The sequence below is a fragment of the Hemicordylus capensis genome, chromosome 3 (assembly GCF_027244095.1).
Source record: "Hemicordylus capensis ecotype Gifberg chromosome 3, rHemCap1.1.pri, whole genome shotgun sequence".
NCBI classification, from domain to species: Eukaryota; Metazoa; Chordata; class Lepidosauria; order Squamata; family Cordylidae; genus Hemicordylus; species Hemicordylus capensis.
The window spans coordinates 292410484-292425992 of record NC_069659.1 but is presented as its reverse complement, the minus strand read 5'-3'; the positions used below and the strand labels follow the sequence as shown (position 1 = coordinate 292425992).

The following is a 15509-nucleotide window of genomic DNA, read 5'->3' as shown; positions in this document are numbered from 1 at the left end:
ACATGAAAATAAACACACACACGTGCACACACCACCGAAATACACACAAAAACACACAACCACCAAAACACACACATACAAACACCACCAAAATACACACACAGACCACCAAAATACACACCACTGAAATACACACAAAAACACACAACCACCAAATCACACACAGACCACCAAAATACACACAGACACCAACAACATATACACACACCACCAGAATACACACACACCACCAAAATACACACACACCACCAAAATACACACAAACCACCAAAATACACACAAACCACCAAGATACACATAAACACGCAAGACCAAAATAGACACACACAAGACCAAAATAGACACACACACACCACCAAAATACACACAAAAACACACAACCACCAAAACACACACACACACACACACAACCAAAATACACACAGAGACCACTAAAATACACAGACACCCAACAAAATACACACACACACGACCAAAATACACACAAACCATCAAAATACACACACACCATCAAAATACACAAACACACACACCACCAAAATACACACGCACAAGCGCACATGGGAACATGTACCACCAAAATACATGCTCCACCAACATACACATGCACACGGGCACACGCAGCACCAAAATGCACACGTGCACATGTGCACACGGGTGCACCCCCCCCAAAATACACGCGCAAACATGCACACGCGCACACACAAACCACCAAAATACACACGCACACGGGAACATGTACCACCAAAATACTTGCTCCACCAACATACACACGCATAAGCACATGGGCACATGCACCACCAAAATACACGCACACACAGGCACACACACACTCCACTGCACTCCACACGCACATGCGCACATGTGAACAAGAATGTGCTCACTCACCACCAAAAGATACACGCACGCACATGCACACAAACCACCAAAATTCATGCACACACGCGCGCACACGTGCAAACACACACCACCAAAATACACACACGCACACACACACATCCCAACAAAATACACACGCACATACGCATACACCACCAAAATACACACACACGCGCATACACACCACCAAAATACAAATGCACGCACGCATACACACCATCAAAATACACATGCACATGCACACACCCCAATACAATACATACGCAGACTCGCTCATGCGTACACACACAACACACCACCCAAAGACACGTGCACGCACGTGCACACAAACCACCAAAATTCACGCACACACACTTGCAAACACACACCACCAAAATACGCACATGCATACACACCACCAAAATACACACGCACATGCATCCACACATCACCAAAATATACACTCACATGCGCGCACACACCACCAAAATACACATGCAGATATGCACACGCACCACCAAATTACACGCGCACACGCGCACCCCACTAAAATACACACGCACACACGCACACACCACCGAAATACACACACAGTCATATAAACACCACCAAAACACACAAACACACCACTAAAATACACATGAACATGCACACACGGGCCCTCACACACACACCACCAAAATACACACATACACGCACACACATCACCACACACATACACACCATGAAAATAAACACACACACATGCACATGTGCACACACCATTGAAATACACACGCACACACGCACACACCACCAAAATACACATGCACACACGCATACGTGCACACAAACACAGTATCAAAATATACACACTATATCAAAGTACATGCACACACGTGTACACATGTGGTGGTGCGTGTGCACTCATGTGTGTGCGTACATTTTGGTGGTGCGTGTGTGTGCCCATGCACATTTTGGTGCTGCGTGTGCGTGCACACGTGTGTGCGTGCAGAGGCGTAACTAGGGAAAACGGCGCCCGGGGCAAGCACTGAAATGGTGCCCCCCCACCGCTCCCCCCCAACATACTACATTATACTTAGGTTTTTCCTCACAAGCGCCCGCCGCCGCCGCCAAGCCAGGCCACTGACTGGCCACCAGGTGCCAGCAAAGCAATGGGGGGGGGGCGCAGGCAGCGTGGAAGGGACCGCTCGTGGGGAAGGGGGCACCGACGCGCTTCCTTGACTGCTGCAGCACTGCTGCACTGAGCAGGAAACATTTGTATTAACAAAAAATTAAAAAAAAATTGGTCATGGCGGCGCCCCCCACGTGACCAGAAAAGATGGCACCCGGGGCACGTGCCCCCCCTGCCCCCCTATAGTTACGCCTCTGTGTGCGTGAGTGCATGTTGGTGATATGTGTGCGTGCATCTGTGCGTGCATTTTGGTGGTGTCTGTGCACGTGTGCGCATGTGTGCATTATGTGCGTGCATTTTGGTGTTGTGCTGCATGTGCGCGCACATGCATTTTGGTGGTGTGTGTGCACGTGTGCATTTTTTGTGCGTTTGCACTCGTGCATGCGTGCATTTTGGTGGTGCCTGTGTGCATGCGCATGCATTTTCATGGTGCCTGTGCGCACACGTGTTCTTGCATCTGTGCATTTTGGTGGTGCATGTGCGCATGTTCTTGCATGTTGGTGCTGTGTATTCGCACGTTCATGCGTGCATTTTGGTGGTGCGTGTGCACATGCATCCATGCGTGCATTTTAGTGGTGCACACATGTGTGCGTGCATTTTGGTGGTGCCTGTGCACATGCGTGCGTGCACGCTTGTGCTTGTTCATTAAATTTATATGCCACCTTTCATTAAAACAATCCCAAGGCAGTTTACAGCAAAATGTAACAACAAGATTGTAAAAAAAGACACCATTAAAATATTAGGCTAAAAATATAAAACAAATCTGATTAAAAATTTAAAACACAAGCATAAAAGTAATACAGAGTGCAAAGAGCAGCAGCACAGACAATTAAAAAAAAAGCCTGGGTAAATAGTTACGATTTAACATGCTTTCTAAAAGCTGTGATGGAGATCGAGGAGCAAATAACCACCAGGAGAGTTTTCCAGAGTCTGGGGGCAGCAACAGAGAAGGCCCTGTCCTGCATGCACGACAACTGAGCCTCCCTCTTTGTTGGCACCCAGAGCAGAGCCCCCTCAGATGACCTCGTGAAGCGGGCAGCAACCTTTGGGAGCAGGCGGTCCCTCAGGTCCCTTAGGTACCCCAGGCTCAAACTGTTAAAGGCTTTAAAGGACAAAACCAGAACCTTGAATTGGACCAGCAAACAAACTGGTAGCCAGTGCAGCTCTTTCAAAATGGATGTGATGTGCTCCCAGTGGGCAGCTCCAGATACATGTATATAGGAGGTGAGGCCTCAGAAGGAAAACCCATGGATGTAGGTATGGAAATTAAACATGTAAATAGTTACTGGGAAGTATCATCATCTATAGCATCTGCATATGACCAGTAGCTGGCACTGTAGGACTATTTTAGGGAAATGCACAGCAGAAGCTGCTGCTGCCAGAAATCAAAGTGACCTCCCACCCAGATAACTCTTATGCTCCAGATGCTAGAAATCTGTAAGATGGAGCCAGACACATATCGGGGCAAAGGCAAGCTTCATGTAGTAGCACAGAAAGCAGCAAAGATGGTAGAAGGATGTACTCGACTGCAAATAAGTCTAAGTAAATACGCAAACATAAAATAATCACACATTCTTTCCCTGGCTTACCCTGGCCTCACACCCCACCCCTTTCTTTGTTTTCTCCCTAGTGTCTGTTTCTAGATTGTGAGTTTCTTGGGAAAGGGGCCTGTCCTCTCATCTGTCTTAAAGCACCATGTAAAAAGATGGTATATTGCTATATCAATTAAATAATAATAATAATAATAATAATAATAATAATAATTATTATTATTATTATTATTATTATTATTATTAAAATAATAACTACACAAATAAAAACAAACTGGTCATAATGAAGGGCTTGGGTTGGGAGCCATTGCCCAAATAGCTGTAGGAGGTGCAACCGTGCAATAAAAGTGATTTGTGATTAGATCTCCTGTGTTTTTCTGTAAAGTTGCCTCAGGCTGTGGGAGGGTAGCTGACATGATGCGCAGCCGACTGCCTTCATAAGGATATGCTGCAGGGGTCTTGCAGACTCTAGAGGAATCTCCAACACAGCCCCAAGGCAGCAAATTGCAGAAGCAATTTCCGCACTTTCCCCCATTGTGCTCCTGATTTGGCCTGCATGAAGAAAAGGAAGAATAATGTGGTTTGGAGGAACCCCTGCAGTATCATTTATGAGCAGCATTCAGTTGAGAATGCAATAGAAGCAAATTGACCAAGAGAACCTTCTTATAGATTCTGAAATGAAATTGGCGGGGGGGGGGGAGCTGGAATGTCTCAATTTCGTCCCTCCAAACCTCTGGTACCGTACAATGGCATATCAACAATGGTGGTGATGCCTCCTGCAGCTGCGGCCTTAGTCACAGATGTAAATCCTTCCCAAGTTGGATGTCTGGGCTCACATATGTGCACATGAGGGTCTATGATCCCCGGCATGACCACTAGGTCTCCAACGTCTAGCATCTGTAGGCAGAAGAGAGCATTAGACTGACAGAGCACTGCAGAACGTTCTTAGGTTGTTGTCAGTATAAGAATGGATATAGATTGGGTATGGCACATAAAATGCTTCTGTCCTGTCCAGGCACTTATTAAAATTATTTATCTTAATTCAAAACTCAATTTAGAATTTAGCTTTTTAGGGCTGCCTTAGTAGAAAGCTTAAAAGAACGATGGTGCAGCATTTTTTGTTGAAAGACAGAAACTAGGAAACACACCGTTATAATCCCACACAGAGAAAAGGGCCCTTACACTCATGAATTCTGTGTTAGATCATGATTTACAAGTAGTCCCATGTCTAAACATGCTTTGTAATTTATTTGATCATTCACAGTTAGCAATGCTAGTCTTCTTGGCTACTCCAGCTTAGACAATCCATTCAGTAAAAGACTGCCGTATTTATTGCAACATACCAGAAAGAGTGTCCTAAAACCCTTTATGGCAGGCAGAGGTGTCATTGCTGACCCTTAGAAGCATACGCTGTGAGAGCACAATCATCCTCCAAATAATTTAAGAACTATTGCTTCAGTTTCATGCTACAAACACCACCACCAAAGTGTTGTGAAACATCCACAAGCATCATTTGCATTCATTGTGCATGAACCAATTTTTTAAATAAGCTGAGATGTTCCTGGAAATCTCTAGGAAAAGAATGAGGCTAGAGGACTAGGAATAGTTCAGTTTCCAGCGCCATTAAGAAAGAAACTTTACCAGAAAGGGGAAATGTATTGTTAATTTGCAAATTCTGTTTAGGAGGATTTGCATTCATTTTATATGAACCAGTGTGAAGGTGTCATGATATGTTTAAGAAAATGGAGAGTAGGTGTTTACCTGTTCTCTGCTGCCCCTTTCAGTTTCCTGCTGGGGCAGCATGTGTCCCCAAAAGCCCCGCATGCCATCAGCAAACACATGGCCGCACATGTGTGGGCGCCATTTGTGAGGTCAGCAAATGTGCATGCTGATGGCATGCAGGGCTTTTGGGGACATGCGCCATCCCAGCAGGAAGGGGCAGTGGACTTTTCTTAAAGTTCCCTTTCTAATTTCCTTAAAAGTGCTTGAACCATGTTTTGGGCACATCCCTAGTCCAAAGGGTGCTCCTGCAGCTTGCTATTGCAAAGCGGGCATGTCCGGAGAAGGAAGGAGTGGATACTTGATGGCCAACATCTAGACTAATGAAGCATGCATGCAGTGATGCTCCACATGTGGAGAGCAGTGATTTTTGTTGATCTCCTCTTCCCACTGTAGTTGACTGTGACTCCTGAAAATATCTCCCTGGGGCGATGCATCCCTCAGGAACATATTCAGGAATCATAGTCAGCTTCAGGAGGAAGGGGAGTTGGATGAAAATTGCTCTTCCCTCATAGCACGTGCTGCACATTTGCTGCGTGTGCATTTCGGATGTTGGCCAATGTTTTTAACGAAAGATCCTTTGAATGAATAGATTAATTCAGACATAGCAACCTCCTGGAAATCCATTGACTATCAGAGGCTGAGCTGCTTCTGATATTATTCCTGATTAATTTGCTTGCCTGTTCTTTCATCTCCACTGGAGACTGAAGATACTCCAGTCATTGTGCATTTCCCTAGGATGCTCTCAAAATTCACATTTCATTAACTGGTAAAAGAGGCCTCAGAGTCAATTTCACATGTTTGTAAGTCTTAAATCAAAGGGATGAAGGCAGAAACAACAAAGAGCATATTTGCACTACACATTTTATTTGTTTTAGCTCTTTGACTGTAGTGGCTTGGCCCAAGGAATTCTGGGAATTGGAGTTTGGTGAGATGCTGTGTATTCGTAATTAGAAATTTCTCCTGTCTCTACCCTTCAATCCTTCTCACGGAACTGTAATTTCCAAAGTTTGCTTGGAAGAAGGAATAACTATTGAATTGACTAAATCTAGTATTTATTTACTTGTTTTGCTGTTTTAGGGAATTTTTAAAGGTATTCATATTTTTCTCTGAAATGTTTGTCTATTTGATGTTTTCCTAGTATATTTTCACTATCACAGCCTCCCCACCCCCGGTTATTCTTGCTTTTAGTGAACTCAATTAGCCTAGTTAGTGTTGGAAATTCTCTGTGGTGAAGAATCCCTTTCTCATTATAGCAGAGTGCACAGAGGCACAACACAGCGGTAGTTTAGTTAGGCATGTGTGTATACTGAGAGCAAAGTAACTTGGAGCCAATTCATAGTTTCAAATCAATATAAAAGGCTTTTATTAAGGAACTCCATTCTAGATAGGAAAGTGAGGAGTTAGGATCTCTAATCTATCTATCTAGCTGGATGCAGATGGATTCTGCATCTTCTCTGCACATATGGTGCAGGGAGAGAGGCTTGCCATGTTGCAAGGTAGTAGGGTAGGTAGGAAGAGAGAGAGGAAGGAAGTTGAATCCCTGAGATTAGCAATCTACATATCCAAAGGGATAGTGTCAGAGCAGTGGAGAAGGGATGACCAATGTCTTGACTCTCTAGCCCTCTGACTTACTAGTCTGTCCTCCACTGTCTGATACAAAGAGACAGCACAAAGTCCTTTAACTTCCAACAGTTAGTACATAAGACCTAGTTCACACAAACATCAGATGAGGTGATAAAGTTGTCCCTGAACTGCATTGCATGATTAATTGCTCCTCCATACAGAATTTCCTTGTGTACAGAAAAGTAGATTTCAGGAGTTCATGTAATCTTCTCCCTGATGCACATGTTTTGTATCTGCAGGATGTTTTCCTCCATGGGGAAGCATCCAATAATGCACAATCATTATGCGGTGAGACAATTTTGACTATTATAACATTTGTTTCAAGATGATGTACATGGGATTGTCGCAGGTTATCTTAATAACAACCCTGATCTTGTGCTTCTGTTTTAGGCCTGTAATGTACAGTTATTTTTAACAGCTCATATATTTGCATAAGGACAGGAGAAAGATCCCACCCTCAGAGAAAACCTTCGGCAGTATTCTTTATTGTAAAGCCCCAAGGCCAGTGGAGGCCCAGGCCCTGTACCAACCCTAAGTGTGCCCCCTTCTAATTGCATATTGGTCTGTGCAAAGCTTCATCCAAAGCGGAATACTCTGCATAGTCCCCCTGACACCACACGGAGATGATCCTTCCTAACATGCAGTGCTGCGCTTTGCCCAGCACTGGGGGTCAGGGTCCTTTAAGAGAAAGGGAGCTCTCTTGAGCCCCTGCACATTTTGGAAGGTGTACACAGAATGCTGGGAAGTGTAGCCCTTTCCGGTGTTTTCCTCCTAGAGCTCTTAAGAGAGGGCTACGTCTCTCTTAAAGGGCCCTCCCTGAACTGAGAAAAGCATAGTACTGTGCAGATGTCAGCACAGTTGGGAATTGGCTCTTTTTGTCAAAGTGCCCTCCACTTGAAAAACAGCGAATATCACTGACCTAGAAGTTGCTTTGGTGAAAGCTGTTTCGAAGCCCTGTACATGGGATGGGAGATGGGGAAGTGATTTTCACTCAGTCAGCGTGTTGCTGAGCAGTAGATCATGTGCACAGGGGGTGGGGAGAGTAATTTTAGCATCTCTCCTCTCCTTCCAAAGGCCCTTTTCACTTCCAGAAATATATACCTGAGGGTTGCTCAGCCCTCAGGGACTTGTTTTGCAAATATAGGCAACATATAAATAAATAATTCTTCAACTAATTGAAGGTATTTCTTTTGCAGGGAACATAGGGGACAGCAACATTTACAGCTTTGTGCATGTAAATTAATGACAAGCACAAAACTGAGTTTCTTAGGGCTCTCAGCCAATTTCTATTTATTTTGTAGATACAATTTAAAAGAAAAATTTAAAACAATACCACCCCATTCAGATAATTTTTAGTTAAACACAAATACACATACACTTGTTCTGCCTAAGACGTATCACTGTTGTCAAACTGATCATGATGTAAGGATTTCTCACCAAAGACTCAGCATATGATTAGAAGAGCAGAAAAGGATCCTTTGAACGGTTATGAGAAGCTTGCCTCATTGTGGCTTATAGACTTTGATGGCTCTGAAGGTCAACTAGGTGTGGTGGGAGATCCATGACTGGATTTTTAAAGGAGGAATACCCCTCCCACACACACAAAATGGAATGGGGCCAAGGTGCTGGGTACTTGTGTGCTTTCAATCCCTGACATCTCCAGGTAGGAATGGGAATATACTACACCACAAATCTAAAACAGTCTTATCATCGTGCTGTTTTAAGACCATGGAATTGACCAGAGTATCAAGCAGACTCAGTGCTTTCTATTCTAAGTTTTATTTCAGTAAAGGTTCCCCGGAGCTACCTCAGTCTGAAACGTCTCTGGGCCAGTTCAAATGATGCCAGCAGGATTACATGTGAAGAAGGAGGGACATGCTGAGAGTGTGCCTGTTAAGACATCTTCCACAGACATCCCAACACCCCCCTGGAGCATCCCTTGATCATGTATGGGGGCTGTTTATCATGTTACCCCCTAAACATGCACTTCAAGTATTTACTTAAAAAATATTTGGAGTGCATGTACTACCATTGTAAAAGTGTGCCATCAAGTCAGTGTTGACTCCTGGCGCCCACAGAGCCCTGTGGTTTTTCTTTGGTAGAATACAGGAGGGGTTTACCATTGCCTTCTCCCATACAGTATGAGATGATGCCTTTCAGCATCTTCCTATATCGCTGCTGCCCAATATAGGTGTTTCCCATAGTCTGGGAAACTATGTTTTGCAAATATAGTCTGGGAAATATAGTCTGGGAAACATACCAGCGGGGATTCAAACCGGCAACCTCTGGCTTGGTAGTCAAGCCATTTCCCCGCTGCACCATTAGGTGGCATAACACCATTGTACCACCACTGAATTCAGGTAGGAAAGCTTCATCTTGACTCTCCTCCTCCCTGCCTCTGATGTTAGAAATCAGCACCTCCCAGCCATGCAGTCTACTGGGTAGCAGTACATGGTTGACTCCTTCCTAGTGGATACGAGATGATCTGCTCGTATTTGGAGTGTCTAGGGTCTGTGTGGATGAACAACCCCCACATACCATCAAGGGGCACATTGGGAGGATGTCTTGATGGGCAAGCTTTTGGCATGTCCCCTTCCTCTTCTCATGTGCTGTGGTCGTACCATTGGACCTCTCTCTTCTTAAGCCAGAGGAAATGTGTGTTCTTAACTGGTTCCTAGTTTCCCTGAGGAAGCACAACACTAAGAAATGGCATGTATCTTTTTAATATTGTTATAATTTATTATCCCTACCTTGTATGGTTGTTGTTATGATTACTGAAATAATGTATCTGAACATTTTAGATGTGGAGAGCTGGTCTTGCGGTAGCAAGCATGAATTGTCCCCTTTGCTAAGCAGGGTTGGCCTTGGTTTGCATTTGGATAGGTAACTCTGGAATGCTCTCTCGGTGGCTATTCATTCCTCAGTCTCCATCACAGTTTTTAGAATGCGTGTTAAATCTTGGCTTTTTACCCAGGCTTTTATACGATTGTCTCTACTGCTGCTTCTTTGTATTTTGTATAGTTTTTATGCTTGTATTTTAAATCTTTTTAGTCAGATTTGTTTTATATTTTAGCTTAATATTTTAATTGTGTCATTTTTATAGTCTTGTTTTTAATTTTTGTGTAAACCGCCTTGGGATTGTTTTAATGAAAGGCAGTATATAAATTTAACAAGAAATAAATAAAATAATAAAATAAATAAAATAACTACATGTGAACATTGTCTGCTTTAAGATAATCCCCTTAGGGCAGGGCTTCTCAAACCTGGGTCCCCTGGTGTTGTTCACTACAATTCTTATCACCTCCAGCCTTTTGGTTGGGGATGATGGGAGTGGTAGTCCAACAACATCTGGGGATCCAAGTCTGAAAAGCTTGCCTTAGGGGATGTCTGAAAAGCTCTGCCTTAGGGGATGTGGCTGGAGGTTAGTGGTAGAGCATCTGCTTGCATGCAGAAGGTCCCAGGTTCAATCCTTGGCATCTCCAGGTAGGGCTGGGAAGGATTCCTGCCTGAAACCTTGGAGACCCGCTGCCAGTCAGTGCAGAGAAAGTACTGAGCTAGATGAACCAATATTCTGACTTGGGATAAGGCAGTTTCCTACATTCCTGATGTACTATGTATAGAAGAAAAATATTGATAAGAAAGCAATATGACCATTATAAAATACTAGAAGTATCACATATGTTGGCTGACATCCTGCACAAAGTTACATGTGTGTTACAACATAACAGTCAGGCAGTTGTACAGGAATGCTGCAGCATTAAATGCAAGGACCGCATGAACAATTTCTATTGGTTGTCAATTGTGCAACCATGTTTGTGCAATTCGTGTCTTTAGTGCAGCTGTGCTCTTCTGCAACTGCATGAATGTTACATTGCAACATGCACATAATGTTGTGAGCAATGCCAGCCAGCCTCACTTCAGCAACTCGCCGACTATCTTACAGTTGAGAGACCAGAAATGAGATTTCTGTAAAATATATAAGCAGATATTTTGTCCAAACACATCTTTGAAAAATACTCTATTGAGTCAAAGAGCCCTTTCTCACGATCCATGAGAAGGGCTCAAAGGGGCAAGGAGAGGAAGCCACAAAGAGCTTACCTCCCCTGCAGACGATCCTCTTCTTGTTGCTGGGCGGCTGGATCAGCTGCCCAGACGATTGCCGGATTCTGCTGGTAGTGGTGCCAACACACAGGGGTGTATCTAGGGTGGGGCAGGCAGGGCACGTGCCCTGGGCACCACTTGAAGGGGGGCACCATTTTAAAAAATTAAATTCTTTTAAAATGGCCACCACATATGCTCAAATGGTCCCTGTGAGGCCCTAGATGCCAGCGGGGGTGGGGGGGAGGAACCTTTGCAGAGCCCCCCATGGCCTTTAGGAAACCCCCCCGAAGGGGCTACAGATAAAAAAAATTAATTTAATATAATAAGTCACTGTACACATATTCAGTTTGGCACTATGTACAGAGAATCAGGGCTTGTGAATTCTGAGCTGAAGCTTATGAGCTAATATTGTATTCATTTGCTCTTACTTTGCTTCTTGTGATAAGTGAGTTAAATGTGATGTCTTAATAATATGGCTATTAATGGTGAGTTTGTCTTTGAATCAGTGTGAAATCCTTAGTAGTAAGGCCCACTGGGAGTTTCTTGCTCTCTTTCTCTCATTTTAACTGTCTTTCTGAAATACTAGAATATATTCCAAGCAGTGACACAGTTTACTCTGCATATCCTTTAATTATTTTCAGAGTCTCTGGGAAAAGTCCAATTCGCAATTTATTTTTAAAACTTATGTAATAGTGATGCTACAGTGCATAGTAGACAATTAGACAGGCACTTCTGTTTAGTTTTCCAAATACACCTCCACATAGTATTTGGGTATTTCATGAGCCCCAGCATACTGAAATTTGTAGTTTTCCAGCATTTTTTTGGTCTGACTACGTCCACTGCTAAATAGTTTTTGAACTATTAAAAGATTAACAAGCTTGACTTGTATTTTTCAGCTGATATTATGGTAAAGTTATCTGAAAGACGGGTGTCAAATGTTTGGACAGGGGGCACAATTTCAGTGCTTGCCCTAGGCGCTATTTTCCCTAGATACACCTCTGGCAGGACACGTCACCCCACCCCGGCAAACATACAATATATGAACTTAATTAGCTTAATATATTAACTTAATTAGCTTTCTCTTTAAAATAATGCTAGCTTGGAACCAGGACATTTTCCTAACATCTGAGCAATGTTAGTCCAGTATTTCAGTGATATTTCAGCACTATGTGCTCATGTTTTAAAATTGGCAGTGTACTGCCTACTGCTCTCGCTGATGACTCATATGAATATACTGTTTTTGTAGGACAGAGGAACAGTAGCTTTTCTACCAGAATTTGTTCTATGAACTAGGCAATGAGAGAAACTCATGGGCTGCTCATGGACAACTTGCAAACAGAATAAGTTGTATGTGTGGTATCAATGATTAGCCAAGAATATGGATTGCACCGTGATCAGTAGCAGACACTGATAAAGGGTCACTGGCCAGCCAACTGAAAGTTCAACCCACAAGGGGAAATGGGTAAAAATAGAGCAACTCATCCTGGCCAATACCCAACGCATTAGCTATGAATCTGGTTCAGTGCTTCTCACTGACATTATGGCTGTGGGGCCTCTCAGTTCTCCACTCAATTACAGTGAAGTCAATGGAATCACAGCAGTGTAAAACTTGTGTAACCGAGTGGAGAATTAGTCCCCAGGGATATAATGTTTGGCATTGTGATAGTTCCCTCCTGCAAGCTGCCTCATTCAGCTTTCCAAATACTTTGTTCTGGAATATCTTTTGCTTTCTCTTTCATCAACACATATGTCATTTTAGTTACACCTTCTTGTACCAGTGGTAGCTGTACTGAGAAGGAAGAGTGGAGTTATGTGATAATTGTAAGAGATCCTCCATAATGACACTTGTAGAGCAGTTGCTATTAGTTGAGAATTGTATTCAAGGAAAGGACTGTGTGACCTGGAACTGGCTCAGAATTTCAAGAACCATCAACAATGTAAGTTTTTGATTATCTTCTGTATCTAGGGGTAAACAGCGAGGCGGCCAAATTTGCAGATGATACAACACTCTTTCGGGTAGTTAAATCCAAAACGGATTGTGAGGCGCTCCAAAAGGATCTCTCCAAACTGGGTGAGTGGGCGACAAAATGGCAAATGCGGTTCAGTGTTGGCAAGTGTAAAGTGGTGCACATTGGGACAAAGTTAACTTCATGGAGGAGAGGTCTATCAATGGCTACTAGACGGAGGGCTATAGCCACCTCCAGCTTCAAAGGCAGGATGCTTCTGAGTACCAGTTGCTGGGGAGTAAAGCAGGAGGGAGGGCATGCCCTCAACTCCTGCATGTAGGCTTCCAGCGGCATCTGGTGGGCCACTGTGTGAAAAAGGATGCTGGACTAGATGGGCCTTGGGCCTGATCCAGCAGGGCTGTTCTTATGTTCTATGGCACTATGTAAAATATTTTAAAATGTCAGTGCTGTCAGTTGTTTGACACTGTTGTCATTTTTAATGATATATTGGAAATGGAATATGTTCACAACATATTGACTGTGTTCATGTCAACATCAACATCTGAACACTTTATATTAGCAAAAACGTTGTGAGATATTTTGTTGTAATGTTTTTGTTTTTTTTCCATCGATCAGTTTGACTGGTATAATGTTGTTGACATAAATAAGGCTACATCATTACACATGACCTGCAAATTGCACCCTGTGTCCTATGCACTTCATGTCCTCTGACCGTACTTACACTGCCCACTATCCTTTAATAAGTTTCTAACTTGGTTCTTACCTTTTCTCCACTGGGTCGGGCCCAGTTTCTCTTTGGCAGAACATCAACTATTTTGCCATTAGAGATGACAATCTCCGCTGGACCGATGGTATTTTCCAGTACCACTCTGTTGCTTCTCACAGCCACAATCTCTGAACCAGCTTCCACTTTCGTTGGCCCTTAATTGAAATCAGTAAAAAAGGAGAATTCAATTAAGGCTTATACATCTCCTCCAACTTCATTATTGTGTCACACACGCAGGGTGAGATACCATCTGTATTGATTTTCCTTCTAGTTTAAACATAAATCAATCAGACAGTTTGGGAGAAGTCTGAACCGTTTATCTATGGTTCATTCCATTGTCAAAATATGAAGAACCTTGGGCAGATTAATAAACATTCTGTTTTTCGTTATCATAAGCTTTTGGATCAGATAGATCCTCCTTTGACAGTAATTAGAAGGAAATGGAAAGCCGATTGGTAAAGTGAAATATCTGTTCAACAATTGAACCAATCATCATAGAATACTGGGAAGGCTAAATGTTTGATTGAAATTAATATAGCAAAACAAAAAAATTGGGATAAAAGCATTGCACCAGATGTGCAGTTTTGCCTCAGATGTGCTGTTTTGCCTCAGTTTACTAAGCAGTTTGCAGGTTGAAGCAGGCTTCTAGGTATGTATCCTCTTCTGGATCAGAAATAGCACAACCTATAGTACCTCATATGCGTTTATTGTGAATGGATCTCTGCATCCAGGCTTGTGTGTATAGTTGCCCATATTGTGCCTTCTAAAGGAAAAGAAAGCACTGGCCTTAAGATCCCTGTGGAAGGACCTCTTTGAGGCAGCTAGAGGTGCCAATGACTCTAAGTTTTGGCACTTAGTGAATGCACAGTGGCACACTCATCCCCTTAAAGCCAGCTGTGCAGTATCTATGAATGATTGGGTGACTCATTTTAGTGATCTTTATAATCTTGGGGAGTTCCCTTCAGCTTCTGGGAAGTTGGATTTCAGCTCTGTTCCGGGATGGCCACCAGATACAGTATTGGAGGCAGAAAAATTAATAGGTGAAATGAAAACTGGTAAGGCCCCAGGATTCAATGTATTAACCATGAGGCTATTCAATTGGACACTGAATGGTGGGCCCCTGTGCTGGCCAGGCTTTTCACCCATATAGACTCCACTGGTCAAATTCCGAAAGAGTGGAGTATGGCTGTTATAGTGCCAATTTATAAGAAAGGGAAAAGAAATCTCCCCTCGAATTATAGGCCTGTCTCACTGCTAAGTGTAGTCAGCAAGCTGTATGCTAGGTACCTTTTAGCCAAACTTCATGCCTGGATGGAGGATGAGAGTGTTTTGGGGGATGAGCAGGCCGGGTTTAGAACTGGACGATCTACTACTGATCAGGTCTTTATCCTCCGACATCTGATTGGAAAATATGGAGATAAGCCTGGGTCGGCTCTGTATGTGGCTTTCATCGATTTTAAATCGGCGTTCGATTCTATATCTAGAGGACTGCTCTAGGAGAAGCTAGCTCAAACGAACATTGATAAGCAGCTTCTTTTCTTAATGCAACAGCTTCATGCAGGCTCGAATATCAGGGTTAGATGTCATCTTGAGCCCCTGGTGGCGCATTGGTAAAACTGCCGCCCTGTAACCAGAAGATTACAAGTTCAGTCCTGACCAGGGGCTCAAGGTTGACTCAGCCTTCCATC

The 15509-nt window shown here is 43.3% G+C and overlaps 1 protein-coding gene across 2 annotated transcripts in view; it reads right to left on the bottom strand.

Annotated features, from left to right (window-relative positions):
• Nucleotides 1-15509, bottom strand: part of LOC128348875 (allantoinase, mitochondrial-like) — an 84087-nt gene that overhangs the window by 22782 nt on the left and 45796 nt on the right. For both annotated transcript variants that reach the window (XM_053304590.1, XM_053304591.1), the window contains 2 exons: nucleotides 13819-13976; nucleotides 4328-4479 (listed from right to left, as the gene is read on the bottom strand). In XM_053304590.1, the coding sequence (XP_053160565.1) occupies nucleotides 4328-4479; nucleotides 13819-13976 (310 nt within the window). The remainder of the gene's footprint in view (nucleotides 1-4327; nucleotides 4480-13818; nucleotides 13977-15509) is intronic.